The 26938-nt window shown below is 36.4% G+C and overlaps 1 protein-coding gene across 1 annotated transcript in view; it reads right to left on the bottom strand.

The window, feature by feature from the left end:
* Positions 1–26938, bottom strand: part of lonrf2 (LON peptidase N-terminal domain and ring finger 2) — a gene marked incomplete at its 3' end in the record, with an annotated part of 69223 nt that overhangs the window by 18097 nt on the left and 24188 nt on the right. The window contains exon 2 of the mRNA XM_067442391.1: positions 12455–12573. Within this exon, the coding sequence (XP_067298492.1) occupies positions 12455–12573 (119 nt within the window). The remainder of the gene's footprint in view (positions 1–12454; positions 12574–26938) is intronic.

Here is a 26938-nt window from a genome sequence, read left to right as displayed (position 1 = left end):
ATCTGTATATCTACAAATGACAGAGTATTTTGAAAAGTTTCTATGGGAGTTTTTGCGAAATTGCCGCGTTTCCATTGGGCGTATTTTCAATTCGCGCAATTTGAAGGGTAATGAAATTATTGACATTTTTTTAAGAGCAAACCCCGCCAACTACTCCTGTAATTTCGGAGAGATAATAAAGGCCCTATACCTTTTCTTTTCTGTTAAATAATTTTATTTGCAACGAATTGAATATTCTTCTGATGTTCTCTCTTCATCCCATGCTATTTTCACATTTGGCAATCTTTTAAGCCTGTCTTTTGACACAAAAATATGAGTTTCTTTTAGCAAATCCAGTTGTTATAAGTTCACAATTATGAGATATAAACTCGCAATTGCGTGACAAAGTCAGAATTGTGACTTTATAACTCGCAATTGTGGGAAAAAAAGTCAAATTGTGAGATAAAAAGTGGAAAATATAACTTCCATATATAGCTTCCATATAAGCTATAACAGTATATCAGTCAGTCATTTTTATTAGGTTAAACAGTGACTTGATAACGTTTTTAAATTAAGGCCCACCCACAATGGGTCTGGCCCATCCAAAACTGGAATCCTGCCGCCGTGCCTGATATGAACACAGACACTCAAAGGTCTTCACGGCAACCCGTCAAAATAAAAGTTTAATTTAACGTGAAGTTTAACATAGAGAAATTGACAGAATATATTAGGCTACTCTTGCAGCCTATACTGTAGATTTAACTACAACTCTATGTAATAATAATAAGTCTCTACTAATAATAATAATTATGCCTAGATGGTTCCTTATTTTTCACTTGATATTTTATGTATAAACAATGATTAAAACAGCATACAGCCTTTAAATATTTATATATGATTTACTTATATCGATGAATAATTATTATCGTAAATAATAAACGTATTGCATTTAATTGATTTTTAAAAAAATAGTTAAATAAAAATAAAAAAACAAAAAAAAACATTTTGCTGTGGTACCAAAATTGGTACTTAGTAGGCTACCGTAAAATGTTTATGGTATTGGTACCGACTACTGGAACTTCTACTATACTCTTTCAGGTGTAAAACAGTTTGGATTGTTGTTAATATGAGAATTATGATGCATTATTTAAGAGTTTTAAGTATTGTAGAACATGAGTAGCTCTCGGCGACTTTCATTTTTAAAAAGTAGCTCTCAAATGAAAAAAGGTTGGAGACCCCTGATTTAGTCTTAGGAGTGTCAAAATGGACTTTCAGGGCGGAGCCTATTTTACTAATATATTATTATTATTAATATATTAGTATTATTAGATATATTAACCAAACTTGGTACACGTATGGGCTCAGTCTTTGGTCACGATAAAACAATCGCGACGATTGGGCTCTAGGTGGCGCTATAATGTTACAAAAACATAAAACGGGCTATAACCACCTGACCGTTAGTCTGATTGACTTCAAAATTGGTATGCAGTGTCTTGGTCCAAGGCCCCATGTATGTATATGAGGACATCGGCGTATCTCAAAAAACATGGCCGCCATCGGCCAATGAATTTGAGCACCTATAAGACGGTTACTGGAGGTCACCGGTTGGCAACAGTTGGCACTAATGAGCTTTATGGCTCTGTAATCACGTGGTGTTGCACACATTCACAAAATATGCATATAGTGATAGATCTCATACTGAACAATTTTGCCTTTAGAGCCATTGCTCTCAATCAAACTGTTCATAAAATTTTCGCAAAAACCTACTTTTGCGAACTAGTCCCTGTTTTTTGTCAGATCAGAACCAAACCAATCTAGGACAATTTTCTGGACTCTCTAGATAAATATTCATTGAAAAAAAGTTGAACTTTTGCATTTGGATGGCTATAACAATGCCTATAAATCCTAAAGGAAAACTTAAAACTTCACGAAAATTGTTGGGTATATGTAACAACATGCTGAAGAAGCATGCAAAGTTTTATGGAGATCGGTCAATAGTAGGGCTGCACGATTAATCGAAATCTTGTGTTCGATTATGAAAGCTCAAAGGCTGCGATTTTAATTAAATAAATGAATGCCCAGTGTGTTAGCGAAGAGCTGCTGTGTGATAAACGCTGCTCCATCTGAAAGACTGCGAGTCGCTTATAACGTGCGTTTGAAAAAGCAACACGAGTCAAACATCTTCACAACTAGTGAAGCGTTCATAAACCTGTTCAACTAAAGACAACGTTTAATAACTTGTTTTACCTCACTTCATATCGTCAGGCAGTGTTTGTGAGCTGATGTGGCTTCTCATCAGAGTGAGGCAGACAATCAGTACTGCATTATAATATACTTTGTTATTATGAAAATACACTTGACAGCTTGAAGAACTCAAATACACCATATTTTGCTGCAGTCGTGTTTATTGTCGTCATGTTTAATCAAAGCGTCTCTATCTTCTGTTTACACAGCGTTAGCGTCACATAATTTTTCCTGAAAACTAACGTAAATTACTTCTCTGAGGCAAATGTGGCGGTTTCGGCTCGAGGGCGCCCTCTCACTTTCAGTATGAATTTAAAACTTTTGGGTAATCAATAATAAGAAACTTAATAAACTTAAAAAATATATAAATTTATTGGACAATCCATGTTTTTCTTCAATGTACAGGAGTTTTTTCCCATACAGTGGATGCACAAGAGGTTCATATTTCATATTAAAGATAGACTTTAAGAAATTGATATCACAGATAAACAACACACACACACACATATATACATATACATTTTTTTTTTTTTATACAATAATTCCTTAGGCTTAGACCTTTCTAATGTTTTTTAGTCATAGGCTGTCTGCATATTAATAGGTAACCCAGCAGTTTTTTTTTTTGTAAAAGAAGTTTTCTGTAAAATATTACAAAAATAATAATAATAATTAGTATTATATTGTTATATTTATTCTGACATACTCTTTTTTATTTGTAATTATGAAAATGTTATTGTAATTGCAATATTTCTTATTTTTAAAAATATTTTTATCAGTAATAATAATCATAATAATTATTATTAATCACATTAATATAAAAACACAAAATGTTATATACAGACACTTTTCATTTGTAAAAAATAATATAAAAACACAAAATGTTATATACAGACACTTTTCATTTGTAAAAAATAATAATAACAATAATCGCATTTTAAATCGCAATTTTACCCAGAATAATCGCAATTATATATTTTCCCCAAATCGTGCAGCCCTAGTCAATAGGTGGCGCTATAACTGTTAAAAAGCTTTAAAACCATGTATTTCCTATGGTGACTTGCCTATATATGCTGTAAATGGTATTTTCCATCTCTGTAATCGCGGTGTTAAAAACATCCACATAATATGCATATATCATGATAGATCTCCTCATACGGAACAACTTTGCCTCAAAACCCACTACTGTCAATCAAATCTTTCATTAAATATTCAGTTATGTTAAAAACCTACTTTTTAGCACAATAATTATAAAAAAAGTTTAACTTTTGCATCTGGATGGTTGTAACAGGGTCATTTTAAGATGTGACCTTGACCAAATGTCCCTGAAAGCCTATATCTATTCAATGAATGCTCAGATCTTCTTTAAAACAAGTCAGAACATGTGTCCTATAAATAAATTAAATAAACAGAACGGACAATATTTGCCTCTATAACTGTTTAACTGTTTCAACTGTAAGTTGAAAATGACAGTGTTACTATGAATATGGCATATTAAGCCAATAAGTGATATTATACTTCCCTCTTCTGTTCATTTTGTCATACTACTCAATGATAAAATCACTATTTTAACATTTACAATCATATTTAGTCAAAATTAATATTGACAATTGTGTCACAATGAGAAATGTAAATCCTGAAAGAGACTTGCAGTAAACATTTTGTTTCTTATTTAAATCAAATGTCTGTATCTACAAAATAATTTGTGTGTGTAGTCCTATATTTCTGAATAAATTATGAATAATCTAATTAATAGTTATATAGAGCTATGTGACGTGCTTATAGACCATAGCATAAAAAATGTGTGCGTGTGAGTATGTGTGTGTAAGTATGCATTGTGGAGTTAATATGGAATACCAATTGGCAATATAAGTGACCATGTGAAAATCATGATTTTCAGCATTTGTTTGAATATAGGGTCATTTTAAATTGTAGCCAGTCAAAAATTAAATGCCAATATCCACCAATCTCGGCAGCATGATGCACTATATCAATGGTATGAATTTCAGGCGTTCTCGTTCAGTTTTCGCCAAGATTTTTGCGAAAATCCACCACGTGTTTCAAAATGGCGGCCGCCAATGACATCAACCCCATTACAAAATTGCTCACAACTCGAGAACGGAAAGTCACAGCGCTGTCAGTCTCGGGTGGGTAAGACTGGTCCTCTGCCTTGGCCCAGGACCATAGGGATAGTCTCATTCTATAGGGGCCATTGAGCACTCTCTATCATTGGTTTATTCTGCTCATTAAAATCATAAATAAACTTCATTATATATAAAATCATTATAATAACATTGCAAATCACGTTTTGACAATGTTGACTAATTACTTTGTTCATTTGATGCATGTTTTTACTAGGGCTGGGCGATATGGCCCAAAAAAATTATCACAATATAATTTTCCATATCAGTCGATATCGATAAATATCATGATAAATGTAAAATCTTTATTTCTTTAAAGTTTAAAGGCATATTTTTGCTCCTAAGTGAAAGATGTAGAAAAGAGACAGTTAACTGTGGTTTTAAATTATCCTTTATTGTCAAAACATGATAAACACTTCCCAAACAGGTGAACAATTTATTAAAACTGAGGTACATTTATTTATTAAAATCTTAACTGTGGCCAGCATTTTTTACTCTACACTATATATCAATAATAGCATTATATATACTTAATTGTGTAAGTAGTAAAACACTAAAAATGCAAACGGACAAAAAAAAAAAAAAAGCGTTTTGGGTTGAGAAACATTTTGAGTTCCCCCCTCTCTTGCCTCACAGTGGATTGGTCCACCGTGCGCATCTCTCTCTCTCTCTCTCTCTCTCTCTGACTGACACACACGCACCTCACCGATCGTGGTCGGGGAGAGGAGCGGGTATTTCTCTTTTGATACAGGCGATGCCGAGTCATTAATACACCACCAAAGACAAACAATTATGATAGCGATGTACAAATCCGATGTTTTAGTGATTATAGTTTGGTAGCGTTAGCTTGCAAGTCACCCACTACAACTAACAAGGTGATAAGCCACTGTGACTGTAAACAACACCATGTGCAGCACCCAGAGGCCCAGTCTGCAATGTGCATGCACAGAATTACTCATAGCGCGCAAGCATTATATCGAGAATTTATCAAACTGTTGTTATAGTTTTATCGAGGAAAATGATAGTGTGATAATTATCATTTTATCGCCCAGCCCTAGTTTTTACTATAATATTACAATTAATATGTGAAAATGACCACCAGACTAGGAGTAAGCATTTTGTTACTAGTAATGTATATAAAATATCTATATGTAAGCACACGTTTCAGCACACGTTTCATGTTTTTTTTTCTAAATAGTCATCCTCTGTGAAATGTTCAGAGCAAACCCGACAGCACTTGATGATGGCTACAGGTGTGTTTGGGTCTATATCCAGAGCAAGTAGCCATCGATTCATCAGGTCAGCGTTTTGGGTTGGAATTCTATGGAATATCATTGTATTACCTGGTCTCCTGTTTATTGTCGCGGGCCTTCACAATACAGCGAACAGACTGAGCGTGTCAGACTGAGTTATGGGATGCACGGAGATGAGAATGATATGGACTTATCTAACTCTGGGGGATACACTTAATAAGCCAAAGTCCCAAAAAGTTGGCGTGTTCCTTTAAACTTATATAATGCAATATTGAGCATTTTTGTTCTATTTCAGCTGCGAAAATCGTTCACAGCAGAACCGTAACACGTCTCACAGCAACGTGTGTTACTGAACGATTCAGCATTTGAATGAATCGTTTGAATGAACGACTCAATGACTCACTCATTAAGACCTGCTGCCACCTACTGGTGGTTTAATTTCATGTTTAAACATACTTTCCAACATGTCTTATTCGTCTATTCAAAACTACAAATCTTTAAAACATTATTTAATGCAGTTGTAATTTTTCAGTGTAAATTATTTAATTTGATTGGTAACAGCCCTTATAGTGTCTTATTTTAATTTAATGTATTGATCAAAATTACAAATATAAAATGAAACCTAAAGCATAGCCTGTATTTAATAAGATTAAGGAAAATGCCCTTTATAAAAGGTAAAAATATATCACCCGTTTTAAATGATTCAATAAAAATAAAAAACACAAATATGCAGATTTAAATATGTCAAAGCTGATTGAAGACTGGTGAGAATATTGCTTCAGAATAAATTATATTTATAACACACACACAATTTTCCAGACAAGCTAATTTTTTTACTTTGACAATTGAATGAACGATTTACTTGTTTGAAGGACAAGCACATGAACATGCTTAATGTCAAGCCCTGTATAATGATATTATTGATATATAGACGGTTTCATCGAACGCACGCGCATTGCTACGGTTACGCGCCTGGCCCGAAGTTAACTTCCGGTCTGTGTCTGTTTGTATGGCGCACTACTCAGTAGAAATACATTTTGACGTACTATTCTTGGTTAACATGATATAAATATTAAAAATCAAGCAGAGAGCACATGACACAAGTTTCCCAACATTATTCTTATATTATGAAACAAAGAAACATGTTATGCCGACGCATTGCATAATTGAAAGGGGAGTGCCCATGCATTTATATAGGCTACTGTGAACCCACCGGTAAAATTATGTTCGTTTAAATCCAGCTCAGACATGACATAAATCTGTAGCTTACTATACTTGTTGAAGCCATTAAACAATGTTTTTTTTTCTTCATATTTATGTTTAAATATTATAATATTATTTTTAGATTTCATCTAGGCTATAAGTGCAAAGATGCGAGTGGGTCAGAAATGATTTTGGTGGTTATATTTAGTTTAATATTAAGTTTTGTTTTGTAAAAAGCCTTTCTTTCGTTTTGTACAATTTGTCTCTTAATTTTAATAAAGGGTTCTTCGGTTAATTTTAGCACTTTGAGATTTTGTTTAATATAAAGTGCATTATAAATAAAATTTATTATTATTATAATTGCATGTATTTAATTAATAAGAAATAAATAAGTAGACTAGGTCGCGGAAGCCATCGCTTTCATCATGAACCGAAGCGCGTCTCAAACTGAAACTCAGCAGGCTTGCCTCACAGACATGAGGAATATGTGGCCTAATATGTGTAGAAACGAAAAGATTTAAATAAGCACATGGTGCAGTGTTCAGAACTCACACGGTAAACAACCAGCGTTATACAGATGATCACGGCGATGGGCATGAGCGGGATGTTAAAGTTTAAGGGATTTTTTTTTTTTTTTTTTTTACCTTCTACTGAATATGATCGGGTGCAAGCACATTTTAAACAGCACTTATTCAAACACGTAATTTTGTGAATAAGCAATTTTGTCGTTTTCTCTAATGATTTCAAAAACATCTTGCAGTGCTTACCTGCTGACAGTTATCATACTGTTATATTCTATTATATGATTTTGTCATTTCACACTGTGGCCAATTTAAATGTTACCAACTAAATGAGACATACTGAGTTTATAATTAAATTTATTAATTGCGTTTAATTATTGCATCTAAAGATTTTTCACGTGAATAAAGGCAAATAGATTTGCACACTTTGCTTAATCACTGGTCTAGTCTGTTAAACTTGTCAGAAGTTCTCGTTTCTAATCTGCCCTCGTGGTCTATTTTTTCTCTCATCAAAACCGAATACCATCAGTGGTTGTAGGCTACATCAAGAGCAGGAACAGTTTTTGTGCGTTTTGTTTCGCGATCTGACCAGGAACAAACAGAAAGTCTCTGCACCGGCGTTAAGCGTTAGATTAAAGCGCTCGTCTGTGTGAAGACTGCATGAGCCGCGTTTGCTGCGTTGAACTGCATTGTTTGTATTAGTTAGGTTAATCCGTGAAGCAAGATGTTTTAAAAAAGTGGTAGGGACATGTCCCACATGTCCCACCCGCAAATTACGCCTATAAGTTAAAAAAATTGGTTGATTGACGCCAATCGGACGTTCATGTTTTTTTTCCGTCTATTTGAAAGTTCGGCTAATAAACATGGTCATTTTTTTTTTTTAAGTTAGCCTACATAAACTGCTTTCAGGAGTTTTTGACCGGCATATCATCAAAATGTCCGGAAAACGAAACCTCTGCCGGTCACTTTGACCGGCACCATTTTTTTCTAGCGGAAACTCTGGGATCAACGTGACGGTGAGTAATGAATGACAGGATTTTCAGTTTTGGGTGACCTTTAAGTGGGGCGTTTTCCCACTCTATATTAAAGACATAAATGGGAGATTATTTATAATAAACATGCTGAAAAAAAAAAAAAAATCTATACATTAAGATAATGGTGCACAATCAAAATTAAAGATGCTAACGCATAAGAAAGATAAGGCATCCTCTGGTGTTATTGATGTCTACCGGAAGTTAAGTTTGGGCCACAAAAGCGCGCATGCGCAGTAGCGGTTGTTTATGTTGTTACCGTTGAAACCGTCTATAGTGTTGAGTAAAAAAATGCTGACCACATATAAGATTTAAAAAAATAAATCTACCTCCGTTTTAATAAATTGTTCACCTGTTTGGGAAGTGTTTGTCTTGAAATGTTGAATGTTGAAATGAAATGTTTTGACAATAAAGGATAGTTTAAAACCACAGTTAACTGTCTGTTTTATACATATTTCACTCAGGAGCAAAAATATGCCTTTAAACTTTAAAGAGCATATTGCAGGTTAGAGACTCCAGTGAGTCAGTGTATAGAAAAATAATGTAGGACCTAGATTATCTTTAAAATATACTTGTAAATATGCTAATAGGGCTTTTTGAGTCATTTTTGTGAGAAAATTTTACTTGCGCATCTAAAAATGTGCAAACCAAAAGTGACATAAGGAGAGGGAGTGCGGTGACTTTCAACTATAGGAAAACAATGGATCGCAATGGCAGTTCGGACGCTGTGGAAATTATAAATGTTTATTAATACTCCTATGGCAGACCACAGTCATGCAATTATGACACACAATAAGGGACAGGCCAGGATTAGACAGAACAACGATTAGAGGAGATGAATGGAGTTGTTGTGTGAGGAGAAACAGTGGAAAACAGAGCAGGTGAGAGAGTTGGCTCATAACGTTATACGGTAACACTGCTCAAATTACAATACTTTGCAGATAATTATCATGTATCAGGCAATCACAAAGCTGATATTGGTCATCTAGGAGTATTGATACCAATAACAGAAACTAATAATAAGTTCAGACCATCTGGCTTAAGTCACACTCGCCGTCCACAATAGACGTTAAAGGCGGGCGCGGGGCGTAACGTTACACGGTGCTGTTTTTGCTGTCATACGAGCTCGCAGACAATGTTTTTCTCATGCGTGGACATTGTGGATGCTCGTATAGGTCGTGGCTCGTAGCATGTGAGGAAAAACCAGACGAGCCGAGCACGTTTCTCGCACCTCCTATCTCACAATATTTTTTAAACATACAAAATCAAAAAATTCGGGAGTCGGCTCGATATTGACCAGCATGGCTGTCCCCTATTGCCAAATCATGCACAACAATGTCACAGGCTAGATCTATGAGTATTATTATGCTATAGCTCAGTTGCTGCAACCATACGGTGCCTTTTTACACACATACGCACGCACGCTCGCTCTCACTCCCTCTCTGGTTGATTCTGTTGAAAGGACTGCTGGTTATGCTTTTCAACAAATCATTTGCACACAAGTAATGTTTTCTATCTAAAGCTATAGCAGCAACATTGAGTCTCTGTTTTGAGTCTCCAGTCTCTGTTTAACGCAAACGCACGTGTGTATGTGTTCGCCCGGATCGCCTCAGTTACGGTGCTCAGTTCACTGGTTTCTCTTCGCTGATCGTCTGACGGATCAGTGACCGACCGTCACTTCTCCCGCCGCAGCCGAGCCACAGACAGTATATAACGTGTTATTGTGATCCTTTATTCACTCATTTTGTGTTATGGGTTTATTTTGTGCCGATTCACCGTCGATAGTGTGAGGATGTATGACGTTTTGAGTATTTGAGTGAAGCCTGCAGTCTCCCTCTCAGATACTGAAGCTTTCGCGCCTCGATCGCCCCCCGGTGACCGGTCCCGCCCCTCTGTGTTTTGTAATGGACGCAGGGCAAACTAAATAAAATTACACTTCAAATATTTTTTCCCCAAAGTTAGTTTATGTCACTGAAGGCAGTTATCATCACGATGATTTCATTTCAAGTGTTTGTTTTTAAAATAAGTTTAGTTTTAGTTAGTTATTTGATGCTATAAAAACGGGGGTGTGATGTCATGATTGACAGCTGAGACTGATGGCTTCTCTGAGTGAAGTTGTCACTGAGGCAATAACGGACTTTTTTCGGAATTTTTGGGAGCAGATTGGAGCTTTAGCTTTAATTTCTACATTTCCATAACTGTTTATTTCACACCAACATAATTAATTGTTCTGCATCTGCGAGAGTGTGGGCGGGCTTTTGATATCGCAGCTGTACTTCCTGCTCTCTACTGCGCAACTCCGGTCCCGAAATCGCTACTGCGCAGACTCGGTCCCAAGATGTCCGCGCCGTGCAGGCCGCCTAAAAGTCTTCAAATCTGACAAGTGGAAACGGATGATGTCGAGTCGTCCATATTTTTTTACGGTCTATGATTACAACAGAATACCAACCTATTCTGCACTGAGGCAATGCAGAGCTTGGCAGACGACTCCCTCTCGTGACGTAATATGGCGCGATGTTGAAAAAAAAAAACAGCGTTTTTTACAAACAGCCAATGAAACAGCCACTTTATCTGCTAAATTTGTGCTCTTATGTCTTTTAAAAACATTTTAAATCCTTCATTACCTTTTGATATGGCATTTTCATACAAGGTTATATGTTCATCTAAAAAAAAAAATTAACTTGCAATATGCTCTTTAAAGAAATTAAGATTTTACATATATTGTGATATTTATCGATATCGACTGATATGGTAAATTATATAATGATAATTGTTTTGGGCCATATCGCCCAGCCCTATGGTAAACTATGGTAAATCACAATAGAATCATGGTAAATAATACTAGAACGTGGCAAATCGTGGTAAACCATGCTAGAATCATGGTAAATCATAATACAACATGGTAAATCATACTAGAATGTGGTAAATTGTGGTAAACTATGGTAAACCATGGCAAATGAAAGTCACTATTATAACATTTAATATCACATTTTGTCAGTTTATAACTTACTTAAGCGGTTCGCATATGGCTTTGTATCAGTAGAAACCCTGGAGTATATTCAAATGATTGTGCTTTCCCCCCCGCATATCCCCCTGAGACAAGATTTATGCTTTTTATTTCTAAATTGACGATATTTGCATCATAAGAGGAATGTTTGGCCAAAGGTTAAAGACTACAGCCAGCAGAGAGAGCCAAATTAATTTCTATAAAAGTTAAGCTTGCAAACGCATGAACTGAAACCAGACTGAACACGGGTTGTGAATGTATGCCGAATATTGAACAGACACGTTCAGTTTTTAATTGTAGTGTCTTCTCCAACTCAGTCACAGTAATCCAGTAGGTGGCTTTGGGAATGGCCTCACAGGGCAGCAAATCATTCTGGGAATTGTAGTCTTTCATCCCCATAAGACAAAAATACATTTTCTGTCATTTCTCAGTCTAGAAGGCACCAAATTCAAAACTAATTTCACATTTTTACTACATTGATGACCCAGTTTAAATACAAATTCATCTTCCCAGCGCTAAAGTACCCCTTTAACTGTTTAATGCCTTAAATGCTTAAAGGCCTGCTTGCAGCTTTAATTAAAAAAAAAAAAAAAATTACCGGATCGTTACTCCAGTCTTCAGTAATACGTGACATCCAGTCTATCCCATTATCCTTCAGAAATCATTCTAATATTCTGAGTTATTATGAGTGTTGGAACCAGTTCTGCTGCCTAATATATTTGATGAATAAAAGGTTCAAAAGAACACAAAATGGCTCCCTCTGCTGGCTGTAGTCTTTAGCCAAACATTCCTCCTATGATGCAAATATCGTCAATTTGCATCATAGGAGGAATTTTTCCAGAAATAAAATGCATAAATCTCTTGTCTCAGGGGGATATGAGGGGGAAAGCACAATCTTATATATTAGGGGGGAAAGCAAAATCATTATTTAACTGTCCCTGGTTTAAATAGCTCCATTGGAATGCATTGTTTTCATTTATTTAGTTTGACCATTTGCACTTGGTGTGAAAGGGTCTTGAAATCTTATGAGGGTTTAAAGCCATACTTTGTATATGTGCATCTATTCACAGATTCCTACCTTTGGCCACAGAGGACGGAGTTGACACATGGTGTCTGCATCCTTGATTGCTTGGCTAAAATTCTTCATTTCCAAAAGCAGCTCTGCCCGCCGAGCAAGAAGTCTACTTATAGAGGGCTCTGTGGAGAGAATAATTGGTTTTAATAAAAATATATTGATATAACCGGAATGAAAGAAGGTAATTATAAGCTTGACTTCAGCCACATTACTGTGAAATGTATTATATATTGTATTATATAATAAAATGGATTCCAGACCACTTCAAGAACTTCATTCGAAAATAATTTCAAACAGCAAAAAAAAAAAAAAAAAAAAAAACACATTACAACATCACCCCACTTAAAGTGTAGCCAAAATTACAGAGACAGCATAAAACTAAAATATTTATTTAGAGCTGTAGAGAAAGATTGAATACATAAGCCACGTGCCTGTGTCTTATTTCCATAAATTAGTTCTGGCTGTGTGTTGTCTGGCTATCACCAGATCAAGCTCAATTTAAAATTGAACACTGGTCTGGGAAGTCTGCTCTGTATTTTCTACTGCAGAAGAAGCATGATAAATGAGCATTATTCAAATGACTTTGTACGCAATTGGATAGTGCTTCAACCAATCAGACCACAGGATCAACAGGGAACGACCCATTGTTTCTTTCTAGCCCCTTTCATACTGCACGTCGGACCCGCAATTTTCCCAGAACATTGCCGGGTCGCCTTCTGTGTGAAAGAAACTACGTCTGGAATTGATTACTGAACTGAACCCGGGTCAGGGACCTAGTAACATTGCGGGGTTCGACCTGGGACGAGCGCTGTGTGAACAAAAGCCAAAACTAATGCCGCAACATGTACGTAGTTATCGTGCGACTCCTAGAGCTTGTTTTTTTTATTTATTACAATAACACAACATGGTGGTACTTGTATCTCACAACAGCACATACAGCCATATAAGCCATATCTTACAATCTTTTAGAATTAAATTGCAAATAAAATAATAAGAAATAATAATAATATTACAGAAGGGCATGTCACGTTAGTAAATGACAGGGACATTTTATAGTCCAGTAGTTACGAGGATATATCAATCACTGAACATCTTTCAGAAAGTTCCACAGAGAAGACCAAGTGTGCCAGAAAGCATCTGATCTCTGATGCAGATCGTACGTTAGTTTTTCCAGAGGTAAAAGAGTGGCGGCTTGACTTATCCACATATTGACTGAAGGTATCTGAGGAGTTGACCATAGTAATAATATACATTTTTTCGCTAAATATATACAAAAGTTCAGCACATTTTCGTTGTCACAGTCAAGGTGCAGATTAGCTGTACAGTTCAGAAGGTAAACATCTGGAGATAGTCCAAAGGACTTTCCAATAATATCTTGAATAATCTTATGTATCTCTTTCCAGAAACGTTTGATTTTGTCACACTCCCAAAACACATGCATCACCGTGCCTATGACTGTCCTGCATTTGAAACATAACTGAGAATAATTGGGGAACATTTTATGAAGGCGAGCTGGAGTTAGATAAGTCCTGTGTATAAATTTATAATTTTGTTCGTGAGCCGAATTTGAGGCACCTTTGGGGAAAACATTTGTACAAATAGATAACCACTCTTCATCGCTAAAATTTGATCCTAAGTCCTTTTCCCATATCACCCTCAAATAGTCAAAAGATGAAGGACCAACATTAGATAACAAAGAATATAGTTCAGAGATCTTCTTCTTAAGAGTAAATGAAGAAAGAAGCTGTTTTTCCACTTCAGTGAGATCAAATCGCATATTGCCTTCTTTTGAGTGTGACTCCAAAAGGTGTCGTAATTGAAGAAATTTATAAAAATCATTACTGGGCAGGTTAAATTCCTGCTTTAATGACTGAAATGACTTCATCTGACCACTATCAAATAAGTGACCAAACTCAGACACTCCATTCAACCTCCAGGACAGAAGACCAATATTCTGTACGGTTGGGGAAAGATCAGGATTGAGTGCAATAGGAGACTTAAAGGATATCTAATTTGGAAAAGCTAAATATTTCTTAACGTCCTTCCACACCAAAACAGTATTTGACACAGTAAAAATATTAGTCAGGGATTAAATTTTTGGTGTATTATAGATAAATGGCAGAGAGCATAGCATTCTAGGAAAGCATCTTGAATATTCAATCCCAGTCCATCGTGAATCAGATCTGTTAAGAAACCAACTTAACATGCGTTTAATTTGTGCAGACCAAAAATATAACTGAAAATTAGGGAGCGAAACCCCACCTAATTCCCTCGGTTTCATCAAAATAGAGTTTGAGTCTAGGTTTTTTACGATTCCAAATGTACTTAGAAATTGAAGAATTAATCATTTTAAAAAACACTGTACTTAAGTAACATGGCAAATTTTGAAACAAAAAAATTTAATCTCAGAAGAATGTTCATTCTTATAACATTGATCCTACCAAGAAAAGAATTCGGAAGAATCGACCAATCTGATGGGGATATCACTGGGGATAGTTAGCCTTATACAAATTAATCAAATTGGGTGTGACATTGATTCCCAGATATTAAAATCCAGAAAGAGCTAAATTAAAAGGGGATTTTGTCATGGCTTCAGGGGGAACGTGCAAATACAAAGCTTGAGATTTGTCCAAATTGATCTTATATCCTGAGAAATTGCTATATTTTTCGATTACGGCAAGTAATGCGTCAATAGAGGTCTCAGGATATTTACAGTAGAGGAGAACATTGTCTGCATAAAGGGATATACGATGTTCCTCTAGGCCTATTTTAATACCATGTATATTGGTGTTAGTTCTCACAGCAACAGCCAGTGGTTCAATAACCAAAGAGAATAACAATGGCGAGAGTGGGCAGCCTTGACGACAGCCTCTACTTACTGAAAATCTGTCAGACAACACTCTATTAGTATTAACTTGAGCTAAAGGGTTGGAATACAAAAGTTTAACCAAACTGATAAAATTAGATCCTAGATCTATTTTTTCAAATACAGCAAAAAGAAAAGGCCATTCCACCCTATCGAACGCCTTTTCGGCATCGAGGGATACAATGAAGGCAGGTTCTTTGGTGGTATTTAAATGATCAATAATATTCACCACTCTGCGAATATTATCAGAGCCATATCTGGACTTCACAAAACTTGTCTGATCTGGGTTGACGATGTAAGGCAAAACCGTTTCGAGCCGCCGAGCAAGAGACTTTGCAATAATTTTATAGTCCACATTGATTAAGCTGATTGGGCGATAAGAAGAACAATTTACTGGATCTTTGTCTTTTTTCAGAAGTAGGCTTATAACCGCCAGTGACCAGGATTCAGGCATAGAACTCGAATCTAGAGTACTATTAATTGCTTGCATTAAAATTGGACAGAGTTCGGGCCAGAATTGCTTATAGAACTCTAAAGGAAACCCATCTGGGCCAGGAGCTTTACCAGTTGACATAGATTGTATAGATTGCCAAATTTCTTCCTTAGTAAAGGGGGCATTTAGAAAAGCTCTAGTATCCTCTGAAATGCTAGGAAGAGAAATCTCATTTAAGAAATTCAGCAAATCCTCACTGGAACCACTGGACCCAGCTGTATAAAGTGTTCTGTAAAAATTAGAGAAAGCAATGTTTATGTCCAAGGGATCAAAGGTCAATCTGCCTCAGACGTCTTAATTGCTTTTATGGTTCTGTTGTTCTGCTCTTTTTTTAAATGATATGCCAAAAGGCGACTTGGCTTGTTGCCAAATTCATAATAACGCTGTTTACTGAAAAATAGTTTTTTAACATGTTCTGTATGATCTAGATTAAGCTTGGCTCTTGCATTGTTTAACAGAATCCAATTAGCTTGATTTGGGATTCTTTTGTGCTGTTTTTCAATTTTTTTTTACTTCAGCTTCTAATTCTTTCCTTTTTTGGGTTCTAAGTTTATTCATCAGAGAGGCATAAGCTATAAGGTGGCCCCGCATCGTGGCTTTGGCAGCATCCCATTTCAATGCAGGGGAAACTGGCGAATTACGATTGTCCTGCCAATATTGAATTATTTTCTGTTTAAAAAAAGAGAGAAAGTTATTGTTGCTTAAAAATGAAGTTTTAAATTTCCAGTAGGTTGACTTCTGCATTGATATATTAAAATCGATCTCTAAATAAACAGGGCCATGATCAGATAAAACAATAGGGCCAACATGACAAGAGCTCACACGATGTATGCATTCAGAGGGTATGAAAAAATAATCCAGTCTTGAATATGAGTTATGAGGATGGGAGTAGAAAGTGTAATCTCTGTCTTTAGGATGCAGCTCCCTCCAAATATCCACCAGGTCGAGATTCTTACATGTATTGCGCAAAATGTGTGAGGATTTATTACCAATTGAAACCTGGGGTGATGATTTATCCAAATTTCCATCAAGTACGCAATTGAAGTCACCTCCCATAAAACCAATGTTCTTGCAATGCTGATTAAATTTTAAGACAACATAAGACATAAAATTAGGGCAATCCGTATTTGGAGCATATACGTTTCCTACAGTGATGTGTTTTCTAAGAATTAAACCTGAAATCAACACAAATCTTCCTTCAGTATCATGTTCTACATGCTCGAGAATGAATGGTATGTTTTTATGAATAAGGATTACAGTGCCCCTACTATTTGATGTGAATGAGGAAAAATAAATCTGACCAACCCAGTCTCTTTTCAGCTTCATATGTTCTAAATCAGATAAATGAGTTTCCTGTAGTAGTGCGATTGATACATGTTCTTTTTTAAGGAATGTTAAAATTTTCTTCCTTTTAATAACATGACCTATGCCCTTCACGTTCCAAGTTACTAATTTAAGAGCGTTCTGCATACAGAAAAGTATAGAGTCGTAAGAACAACATGGAAAATGGTATTGTCAGTTTGAGATACCAAATACGAACAAAAGAGTACCACAAGTAAAACGCAAAACAAACCCGAGAACACCTCCCCCCAAGACCCCATCCCCAAACGATGAGGCACAGATGATATCAAGAAGTCACAAAGTAACACAAGAAGCCTTGAAACAGCTGATAGCATAATACCACCAAGTTATACGGCCCAGTCACGACTCGCTCCACTAACGAATAACGTTATAATACAAAACAAAGTAATAGGTGAAACCATTGGGATGTTAGATATTAAGGTAAACAAATAAACTTATGAAAATAAAAGAAAAAGAAGAGAAGAATATCCTTTCATACCAGCCGCGACATGATATTTGAGACCTTACAAACGTATGTCGCGGAGAGTAATGTCATTTTGGGTTCCCTTAAATTATATCGTATACATGTCCAATGGGATTAGAATTTTCCTCCGAAAATCTAAACAGAAGTCAATGATAGTCGTCCAGAGAGTCCAGGAAATCTTTGGCTGACTTAGGATCGTTGAACAGTTTAATCTTTCCGTTGTGCAGACACCTGAGTCTGGCTGGATACACTCTAAAAAATAATTCAGTGGCTTAGTAAATATCACAGTAATAATTAACTTTATTAACTTAATAAAATCTCTCAATATCATTTACTTGATGGTTTTAGTTAAACATACCAAAATAATTGACTAAAAATCCAACAGTTAATTTTGTCTAAAATGTATAGTTATATTTAAGTTTTTTCACTAAAATAATTTAGTATTCAAATAACCAATTATTTATTTTAAATATACTTAATACATTTGTGAAATTTATTTCAAAATATTTGAGAATGGAGAATTAAACCGATATGTTTTAAGAACCACAAATATTACTTAATTAAAATCAAGATTATTAATATTTAACACACACTGAAGAAATTGAGTAAGTTTACTCGATTAAAACAATGCACCCCTCCCCCACCCTCTGACGTGACGACAGCTCGACGGTTGAGTGAGTGCATATTTGAATTCTCCTCAGTCACCAGAGCAGTTTCTTCTTCTCAGCGTCGCAGAATTGGGGCATTTCCTCTGTGAAATTCAGGTTTGTATGTTTTTTTTTATCTATATAATCATTACTGTGCTAAAAGGCTTTTTGTTTAATTCAAAACAACATCTAGGGACGCAGTGTGAGTCACCTTAAGTTAACGTGTGGCGTTGGTCTTTGAAACGCCTGCTGTGTTGCTCAAAACACACAACTTTATTCGTAAAGATAATGAATATAATGAATTTGGATGATTAAAATCTTATTTAAACTGGGCACTGTTTGTTTATTGTCAGGTTATGGAGTCTGGCGCCTCGCAGCATCTTTCAGCTAGGAATGAAACGCAGGACAGCGGTCTCAAGTTCAAAGTCCACCCGCAGACCGTAACGTTAGTCCATCTCAGGCTCGAGAAACAGCACTGATACGGTGGAAATGGGATAACAGACCGGTTGATTACACTTGAATTACTTTTAAATGTTTCATTTTTACTTCTAAAATATCTGTTACATGAGTTTAAATGTTGTAAAATAACTGTTATTCTTAACATGTCAAAACAGTATATGCTGTAACGTTATTGCTGTAACTTACTCATCGACAATAAAGGCCATGTCATGTATGTGTTTGTGTGGACTGTGGAGTATTTTACAAAGGTTTAGAGGAAATTAAAGTTATACTATACAAGTTAGTAATACTCATAAGTAAAAACAGTTCATATTAGTCATAAATATTGGTTTTTAAATGCTTTTTACCCAATTTTTTCTACTCAATTGAATTTGTTAATGTAACAAATGCCGTTACTCAGATCTACTTAATTTTTTTACTTACATTTAATTATTATATATTATTATATTATTATACATCTAATTATTATTTTATTTCAGTTAGTTTTTTAGTAAGAGAAGTTAGTTTCGTTTAGTTTTAGTTTTTTATTTATTCAGATTTTTTAATTTTATTTCAGTTTACGAAAATGTTTTTTGACCAATAGTTTTAGTCTTAGTTTCACTTTTCGTTTACGAAAATAACCTTGGTCCAATCACAGAGCAGGAAGCGCTGGCCTAATCAGAACTCGTTACGTTTCTGAAGAAGGGACTTCATAAAACAAGGAAATCATCAGGCCGTTTTTAGGACAGGGGAAACAGCGGTATACAGATAAGTAAATTGTGTGAAAAATACTGTGTTTTTTTACACACGAAACATGAACTCATGTTATATTGCACACTGTAAACATAATCAAAGCTTCGAAAACATGCAAAGAATGGGACCTTTAAGGTTACTTTTATCATGTAAACTACCTATATACAGCATGTCATATGCGTGTGAGGGGAATATGGTCGTATTTGCAGCAGATATATATAATCTGCCTATCATAAATCAAAGCACGAGACAGACAGGGGTCGGAGGAGAACGCCGGAAAAGTGACAGAATGGACGATATTCGTCTGTATGCAATACGAGCAGCAGTTCAGCTGCGCTCGATGAACGCTGCCTGTGTGAAGAAACAGAACCGCATGCGTCTAGCAGAACATTGCAGCCGGATCTACTTCTTTCTGTTTGTATCTATGGCGAGTCACGCAGGTACTGTGCTAATCCGCAGCGGGAATATAAACACTTATTTTATGTGTACCAACGTGATTCATTCAGGATAAAAAAAAAAATCTTCAAGATATTCTTGCTCATTGTATACATTTAGTATTTTTCGAATAGCATGTGTGATAAAGATTAAACTCAAGGGCTTTTTAAATGTATTGTTAATAAATTATTTTTATGGTGGCATTTATGCCCCAAGCATCCACTAATTTCTGAGCTTGTTTATGATAATCCAAACGTGGTATTTCCAGTTCATTTTGATTTGGCTGTAAATCATCAGCGCGAGGCGTAGCTAAAGTGCGCATGGCTTAGAGTTTAGATTAGAGGCCCGAGCCCGAACCTGACCCAAACTCGAGATTTCCCGGCACTATCCTCGGTCCGGGCCCTTGATCAAAGGTTTGTTTTTTTAATCATTAGCCTACTTTACTAGTCTAATTGGGTGGACAGAAAGCAATGCTATAATCAAAAATTATATAATTTTTTTTTAGCAAAGTACAAATACAACAACTAAGAAACAAGTGTGTAGGCTACACAGTTGCACAAGTCAGGATTAGTGTAAAAATGCACCTTAAACTCACAGCTCCAGCAGTATGAAGCGCAGCATTCTGAACAGAAACACTCTGTATTAAAGGGGGGGTGAAATGCTGTTTCATGCATACTGAGCTTTTTACACTGTTATAGACTTGGATTCCCATCCAAAGCATAGACAAAGTTTCAAAAACTAAGATGGACGTTTGATGGAGTATTTCTGTTTTAAAAATACTCCTTCCGGTTTCTCACAAGCTTCAGAGAGTTTTTTTCGAGTATGGGTCCGCTTGACGTCGATAGAGTGGAAGGTCCTTGTATGGGCCGTATGGGCTCTTCTCCCGGAAGGGTGCGCACGCGCGTGACTGAGGCAAAAGAGCAAATGCACGCCCATAAACAGTGCTCACAGGTGGAGATCCAGTCATCCGTGCAACACTTCTGTCGCACCGCGCTTCAATTTATTCCTATGGGTGACATCAAGTGACTTCAACGCTTCAGCACAGCATTCCGGGAAGGCAGCGCTGCATTTGAACCCATTTGAACGCAGAAATGACGGGAAGCGGTACAACATCACGCTTCAGTCGCGTCGCAAAAGCGGATATTCACGAAATCAACGGTTACCAAAGAAGTGTGTTTTTGACGGAGCAGTGACGATAAATGTTCGCGGTCGTGCTTCAAATGTCTATGTTGTTGGCTATCGTCGCTTATGTAAACATCAGTTAACAACACGATCGTATAACGTTAGTTAATTTATCAATGGAGCATGCGATCTATGGTGTGTGTTTAAATACATATGTTTAGCTGACCACTATAGGTGTCAGTTAGTTTATTGTAAAACCACCCAAACATAAACCTAGCGTTCTCACAAAGCGTGCTTCGTCATTCAAATGCGCTACTGGTACTCCATTGTTGTTCTATGTATAACGTTACACTAGTCTGACGTGCAAAACCGTTTTGCTTGCTACTGAAATAGTTAATTCCACTTTAAGAAACAGTTCTTAAAAGCTGTTATGCTATGGCAACACTTTTTTTTGCAACTTATTTCAATATCGTGATAATATCGTATATCGTGATAAAACTTCATCAATTAATCGCAACATAAAAAATTGATATCGGCACATGCCTAGCAAAAATATGCGTCTGTTCATTCATTCTTGTCAAAGTTACCTGCTGAATTAACAACACACTGACTTTAGACGCACGTCCGCTAACAAACCAATCAAGATGCAGCCCACCTAGATGATAACAACAGGACGCCGTCATGTAAAGTTCTTTAGTGCGCTTGCATAACTATGGAGCTAAATGAGTATCAATAAAGATAAATACACACACTACATTCACATATGCACACACGATTCATAAATGCACACACGATACACAAATGCACAAAAAAATTCACAAATGCACACGCAAAATTTAAAAAGCACACACAGAAGATTCACAAATGCACACAAAATTCAGAAATGCAAAGAAAATTTAAAAATGTGCTCTAGATTCAGAAATGCACAGGGCAAGATTCAGAAATGTATTTCTGATGCACACACAAATATTCCTTAATTTACAAACTGCTTGTGTTCTGTGAACTTCACTGCATTTGTGTGTGAATTTTGAGACTCCCCTGACTTGGCTCGACACGCAAATGCCCTTTTTAAACAGGGAATGATCAGCAACCAATCAGATATCGCCCTGGTTGTAGCCAATCAAAAGAACGAGGGGTTACTTTATTGTATATTTGAGTGCATTTATGGTTCGCACCGCGCTCCCCAGCGCTAGGTAAGCACATCCGCGGTGCGCTGACGAGTCGGCCGCGTGGCTCGGTCTATTGAACCGCGCAGATGACATGTCTGCGCGGCGCGAGCTCTGTCATCCCGCTGTCTTGTCCCACTTTTGGATTGTTTGGCTTCCCATAAAGGTGGGCGAACACTGTGCGAACGCACACACCGGGTCGGCGCAGAAGTCCAAGCCGCTCCACGGCTGCAATGCAAGACTCAGCAGCCGAGAAGCGGAACATCCAACATCACGCCGGACGCTGATGACGCTTAAGGTGGGCGTACACTGTGCGAATTTGGACACTCGGGAGGTTGTGAGATATTGCAGACACTACGAGTCATTTAATTTAATCATCCCATCAAATCAGCTGGTACACGGCACGACTCTTTGCACCGTGAACCGGCCGCGATCACACAAGCTTTCATTTTTTTTTCTTTTTTTTCATTTTACTGATTAAATTAACTTTATGATAAATTTTCCTCCAGCGCCACCATCTGTAGAACTTAGTGGTGCCACTGCTCTCTAATGTTAGTCTGGAGCCCAGGATATGCAGATTTAAATATGTCAAAATTTTCAAACTTGAGCATAGTTAAAATAGTTATTTATTTACAATTATTTACATGACTACCAGATCTAGTCTAAGGAAATAAACACAGAAAGGCCAGATACAGAGCTGCTGTGTGTGTTAGCACATGATCACACTCCGCATCCTACTCCTCAAAGTAGCCAGTGTTATCCACATCTGTTAGCCGAGTGTTGTTCTTTGCTCAGGTTTTAACGAAAATGAATCTTTGTTATGCATCTTTTTAATGTACAAAATCTGCTTCACCATCACTGCGCTGTCTTCATCGTATAAAGCCCGGCCCAATGTTTTTGATTGGTGCCGCGATGTCTTTGCCAGACTACTTGCAGAGCTAGTCAAAATGGGGAAAATGTGAATAACTGCCCTGCAGGCTCATTTTGCGTGTGCCCCTAAATTTTCTGCTTGTGGCCTTGTGCTCTTAAAAATTTCAGTATATATATATACAAAGGGATGTGCGGTATACCGGTACTGGAAAAATACCTGTATATATTTTATTTAAACGCTACGATATCATAATTTTGCAAATTTTGGTATATGCTGGCATTCCAAAGTTCACCGCTAGATGGTGGCAGCGCGCTACCCAAATTGACCCGAAACAACCAGCAAATGTGAATACAACAGACGAAAAAAAATGGATAAAGCAGTTTAATCTCACTCAAGATGCCCAAAACGAATTAATAAAGAGAGGTGTAGAAGTGAAATTTGTAATTACTTTGCTTATAAAACTGATGAAGAACCATCAAACCTAGCCAAGAAGCATCTGTCTTTATTCTGACTTTAAGACTTCTTATGAGATTGACAGGTCAGTGAATCATTCAAACCATCTCATTTAGACATTTATTTCCTTTTTACTCTGATCAACGCACATACATAGCCTAAGATCGAATATCACAAAATCTCCAGCTTTCATTTCAACCAATGACATTTAACGTTAGATCTCATAATATATGCATGCATACTATTGCACTAATTACATTTGTGTTAGACACAACCGACTGTGTTTATGTGAATGCTCACTAAAGACGGACATTTTTATATAATTCTGTGTATTTGACTGTTTAAGGAAACTTAATGTGCAATGTGCGAGCTCTAAGTTACAGGCTTGTGTGTGTGCCGTTGTTATGATGAGCTCATACCTCCTGTAACTGTTATTACGAAATGCTATAAAATCGCTTGCATGTTCAAATGATTTCCGTTATCCATCCCGAGACGAACGTGAAATGTTGAATCGGATTATGCAGATTGCTTTAGTTTAGGTGCGATGTCTTTTGAAACCAGAAGCAATTCGCTATTCATGTGATGAGCTTTGCTGATTCATTTACTAATAAACATTTAATAATAATAATAATAATAGATTTTTATTTATAATGCACTTTTCATTCCGAAGAATCTCAAAGTGCAATAAAAGGAAAAAAAAAAAGAATAACAAGTAAAAATATAGAATACTACAAACAGTCAACCAACACCAAAAACGGAACAGAAACAGAGCTGATGGTGAACAGAAACAGAGCTGATGGTGAACAGAAACAGAGCTGATGGTGAACAGAAAACAGCTGATGGTGGAAGTCTCTGTTAGCTCTAGAGCACACTGTGGTCCACTCCATGTTTTAAATTTCTCCCAGCGGCAGTGTCCTGATGACATCGTCGAGGCATGACAGCTGAAGACCAGATGATGGGTCTTCATGACGATTCAAACAATGGGAATCGCAATCGCCGCAGCACCATGCACTAGGCAGAACATTTTTCAGGGCACTTCTGTGGACACACCGGGGTCGGCGCAGAAGTCCAAGCCGCTCCACGGCCGCAATGCAGGACGGAACAGCGGCACAGCCGAGAAGCGGAACATCCCAACATCATGCCGGACACCGATGACGATGCCCCGGATGACGCTAGCCCGGTGCAAACTTCAGCCACCATGCAGCTTAAGCCCATGGGAGACCACCAGTGAGCAGCCGCGGCGAGGCACACCAGCCATAGATTGAAATATTTTAATGGCAGGTGTAGGGATGGCGAAAAATAAACATTTTCTTGACCGACCACACTGAAAAAAATGACTTTGTGGTATTGTAAAATCTATTACATTAATTCATGTAATTTATACATTGTAAAATCAAGATTAAGTTGGAACTATATATCTCATGTAAAATTTACACAATTTATTAATGTAATAAATTAACTGAGAAGAAAGAGTACATTTTACCATATATTTACAAATAGTATTTAATGTTTTATAGTCACAGCACATTCACCTAAAAATACTAAGTAAATTTTAATCTGAAAAGCAAAGTGTGTTTGAATCTGCCCGCCCCGTTTTTGTTGTTGCTCAAAAAGATCCCGGTTCAGTGGCAGAGACGGTCGGTTTGGGATGTTGCTTTTACATGGCTGACTTATTCTGGGTAAGTTCTGACCTTTCTATTTTAGATTTGTGATAACGATGTACTTCGTTTTGATGGTTTGATTATTGCATAGATGTTACGGTTTAAAATTGACTAAAAGTGAGTTTTAATCACAATAACGGTAGCTAAAGCTAAAGCATTATCCACTTCTATAAAGTTGAGACTGGTGTTTAGTCAAAGATAGAGGGGATTAAATGTAGTTAGCCACGTTCTTGTAGAAAAAGTCACCCTGTCTGGTTAACTTCAAAATAATTTAATGTTAGCTGGCCGTGATTAAGTGCTGGCTGCCTGTGTGTGTCCTCTAGCTAATGTTAGCATTTTTTTAAAGTGTCTAAGTTAGTTGTTTTTATATCCACTGAAAATTTCACAGCAATTATTATATCAAAGCATAAGTTAGTCTGCACTCTGCACTAAAGAAGGAAAGTTTGGATGGCAGGTGAACTCTGATACCAAATAAGCATTGATGTATAACGTTAGCAACAAGTGCATGAATGTCAGCAATTCTATTTTAGTGAGCTAACGACATGAAGGTCCGGTCACCTTTTTAATGAAAATAAAATGTAATGTTATAAATGTAATTCTATTTCTTAAATGGAATTGTGTTCTTTCTTTCTTACAAACTGTATGCAGGAGGACAGTCGCAGTGTTGCCGCTGAACATATCCTTAAGATGGTCGTCCATGGAGCTGATCGAGAGGATCCAGTCGATGAATGAGCATTAAGGAAAAGTGACCATTCTGTTTCAGCTGGACTATGCATGTGCTCGTCATTAAAGGGTTAAGTTAGTTCAGTTCAGTCTAAAATGAAATGTCTGTCATTAACTCCTCTCCCTAATGTCGCTCCACACCCGTAAGACCTCCGTTCATCTTCACACACAGTTTAAGATATTTAATATTTAGTCCGAGAGCGTATGCAAGTGTATGCACACTATACTGTCCATGTACAGAAAGGGAATAAAAACATCATCAAAGTAGTCCATATGTGACATCAGTGGGCTAATTAGAGTCTCTTGAAGCATCCAAAATACATTTGGGTCCAAAAATGACAAAAACTACGACTTTATTCAGCATTGGCTTCTCTTCACCGTCTGAATCTTTATTTGAGGATTGAACACAAACACGGAAGAGAAGACAATGCTGAATAAAGTCGTAGTTTTTGTTATTTTTGGACTCAAATGTGATACATTTCATATTTGGCTGAACTAACCCTTTAATGTTAGTTATGCCACTGTTGGCTGCTGATGTTTAGTTGAACCATACATGGTTAATTCTACAGTTATTGTAGATTATAATGAATGTACCTTAACTACTTAATCAGTTGATGTGAACATTACTGATTTAATGGTTAATTGTAAATTTTGACATAATAAACTGTTCAACTTTATTGTATTTATGTGTGATTTGTGATAAATGTATTTGATGCAGAGAAAATTATTACATTTATTTGGTTTAAAATAGCAACATTTACATAATAATAGTGAGTAATATAAATTAATTCAACTAAGTAATTCAAAATGTCAAATGGACAAACATTATAAAATCTACTTAATTACTTCATAAGAGTAAATAATACAGATTTATAAAATTTACTTGATTACCTTTAATAAATACAACATGCTAAGTTAAATATAATTAAGTAACATTTACTTAATGTCTTTGCAAATGTTACATTTATAGTTAAGTACATTTTACTTGATATTGGCAAGTAAGTTGTACTTGATATCGCAGCAGTAAATTTTAC

The sequence above is a fragment of the Pseudorasbora parva genome, chromosome 4, assembly GCF_024679245.1.
Source record: "Pseudorasbora parva isolate DD20220531a chromosome 4, ASM2467924v1, whole genome shotgun sequence".
NCBI lineage: Eukaryota > Metazoa > Chordata > Actinopteri > Cypriniformes > Gobionidae > Pseudorasbora > Pseudorasbora parva.
The sequence above is the reverse complement of the archived record's forward strand: the minus strand, read 5'-3'. Positions and strand labels throughout refer to the sequence as shown.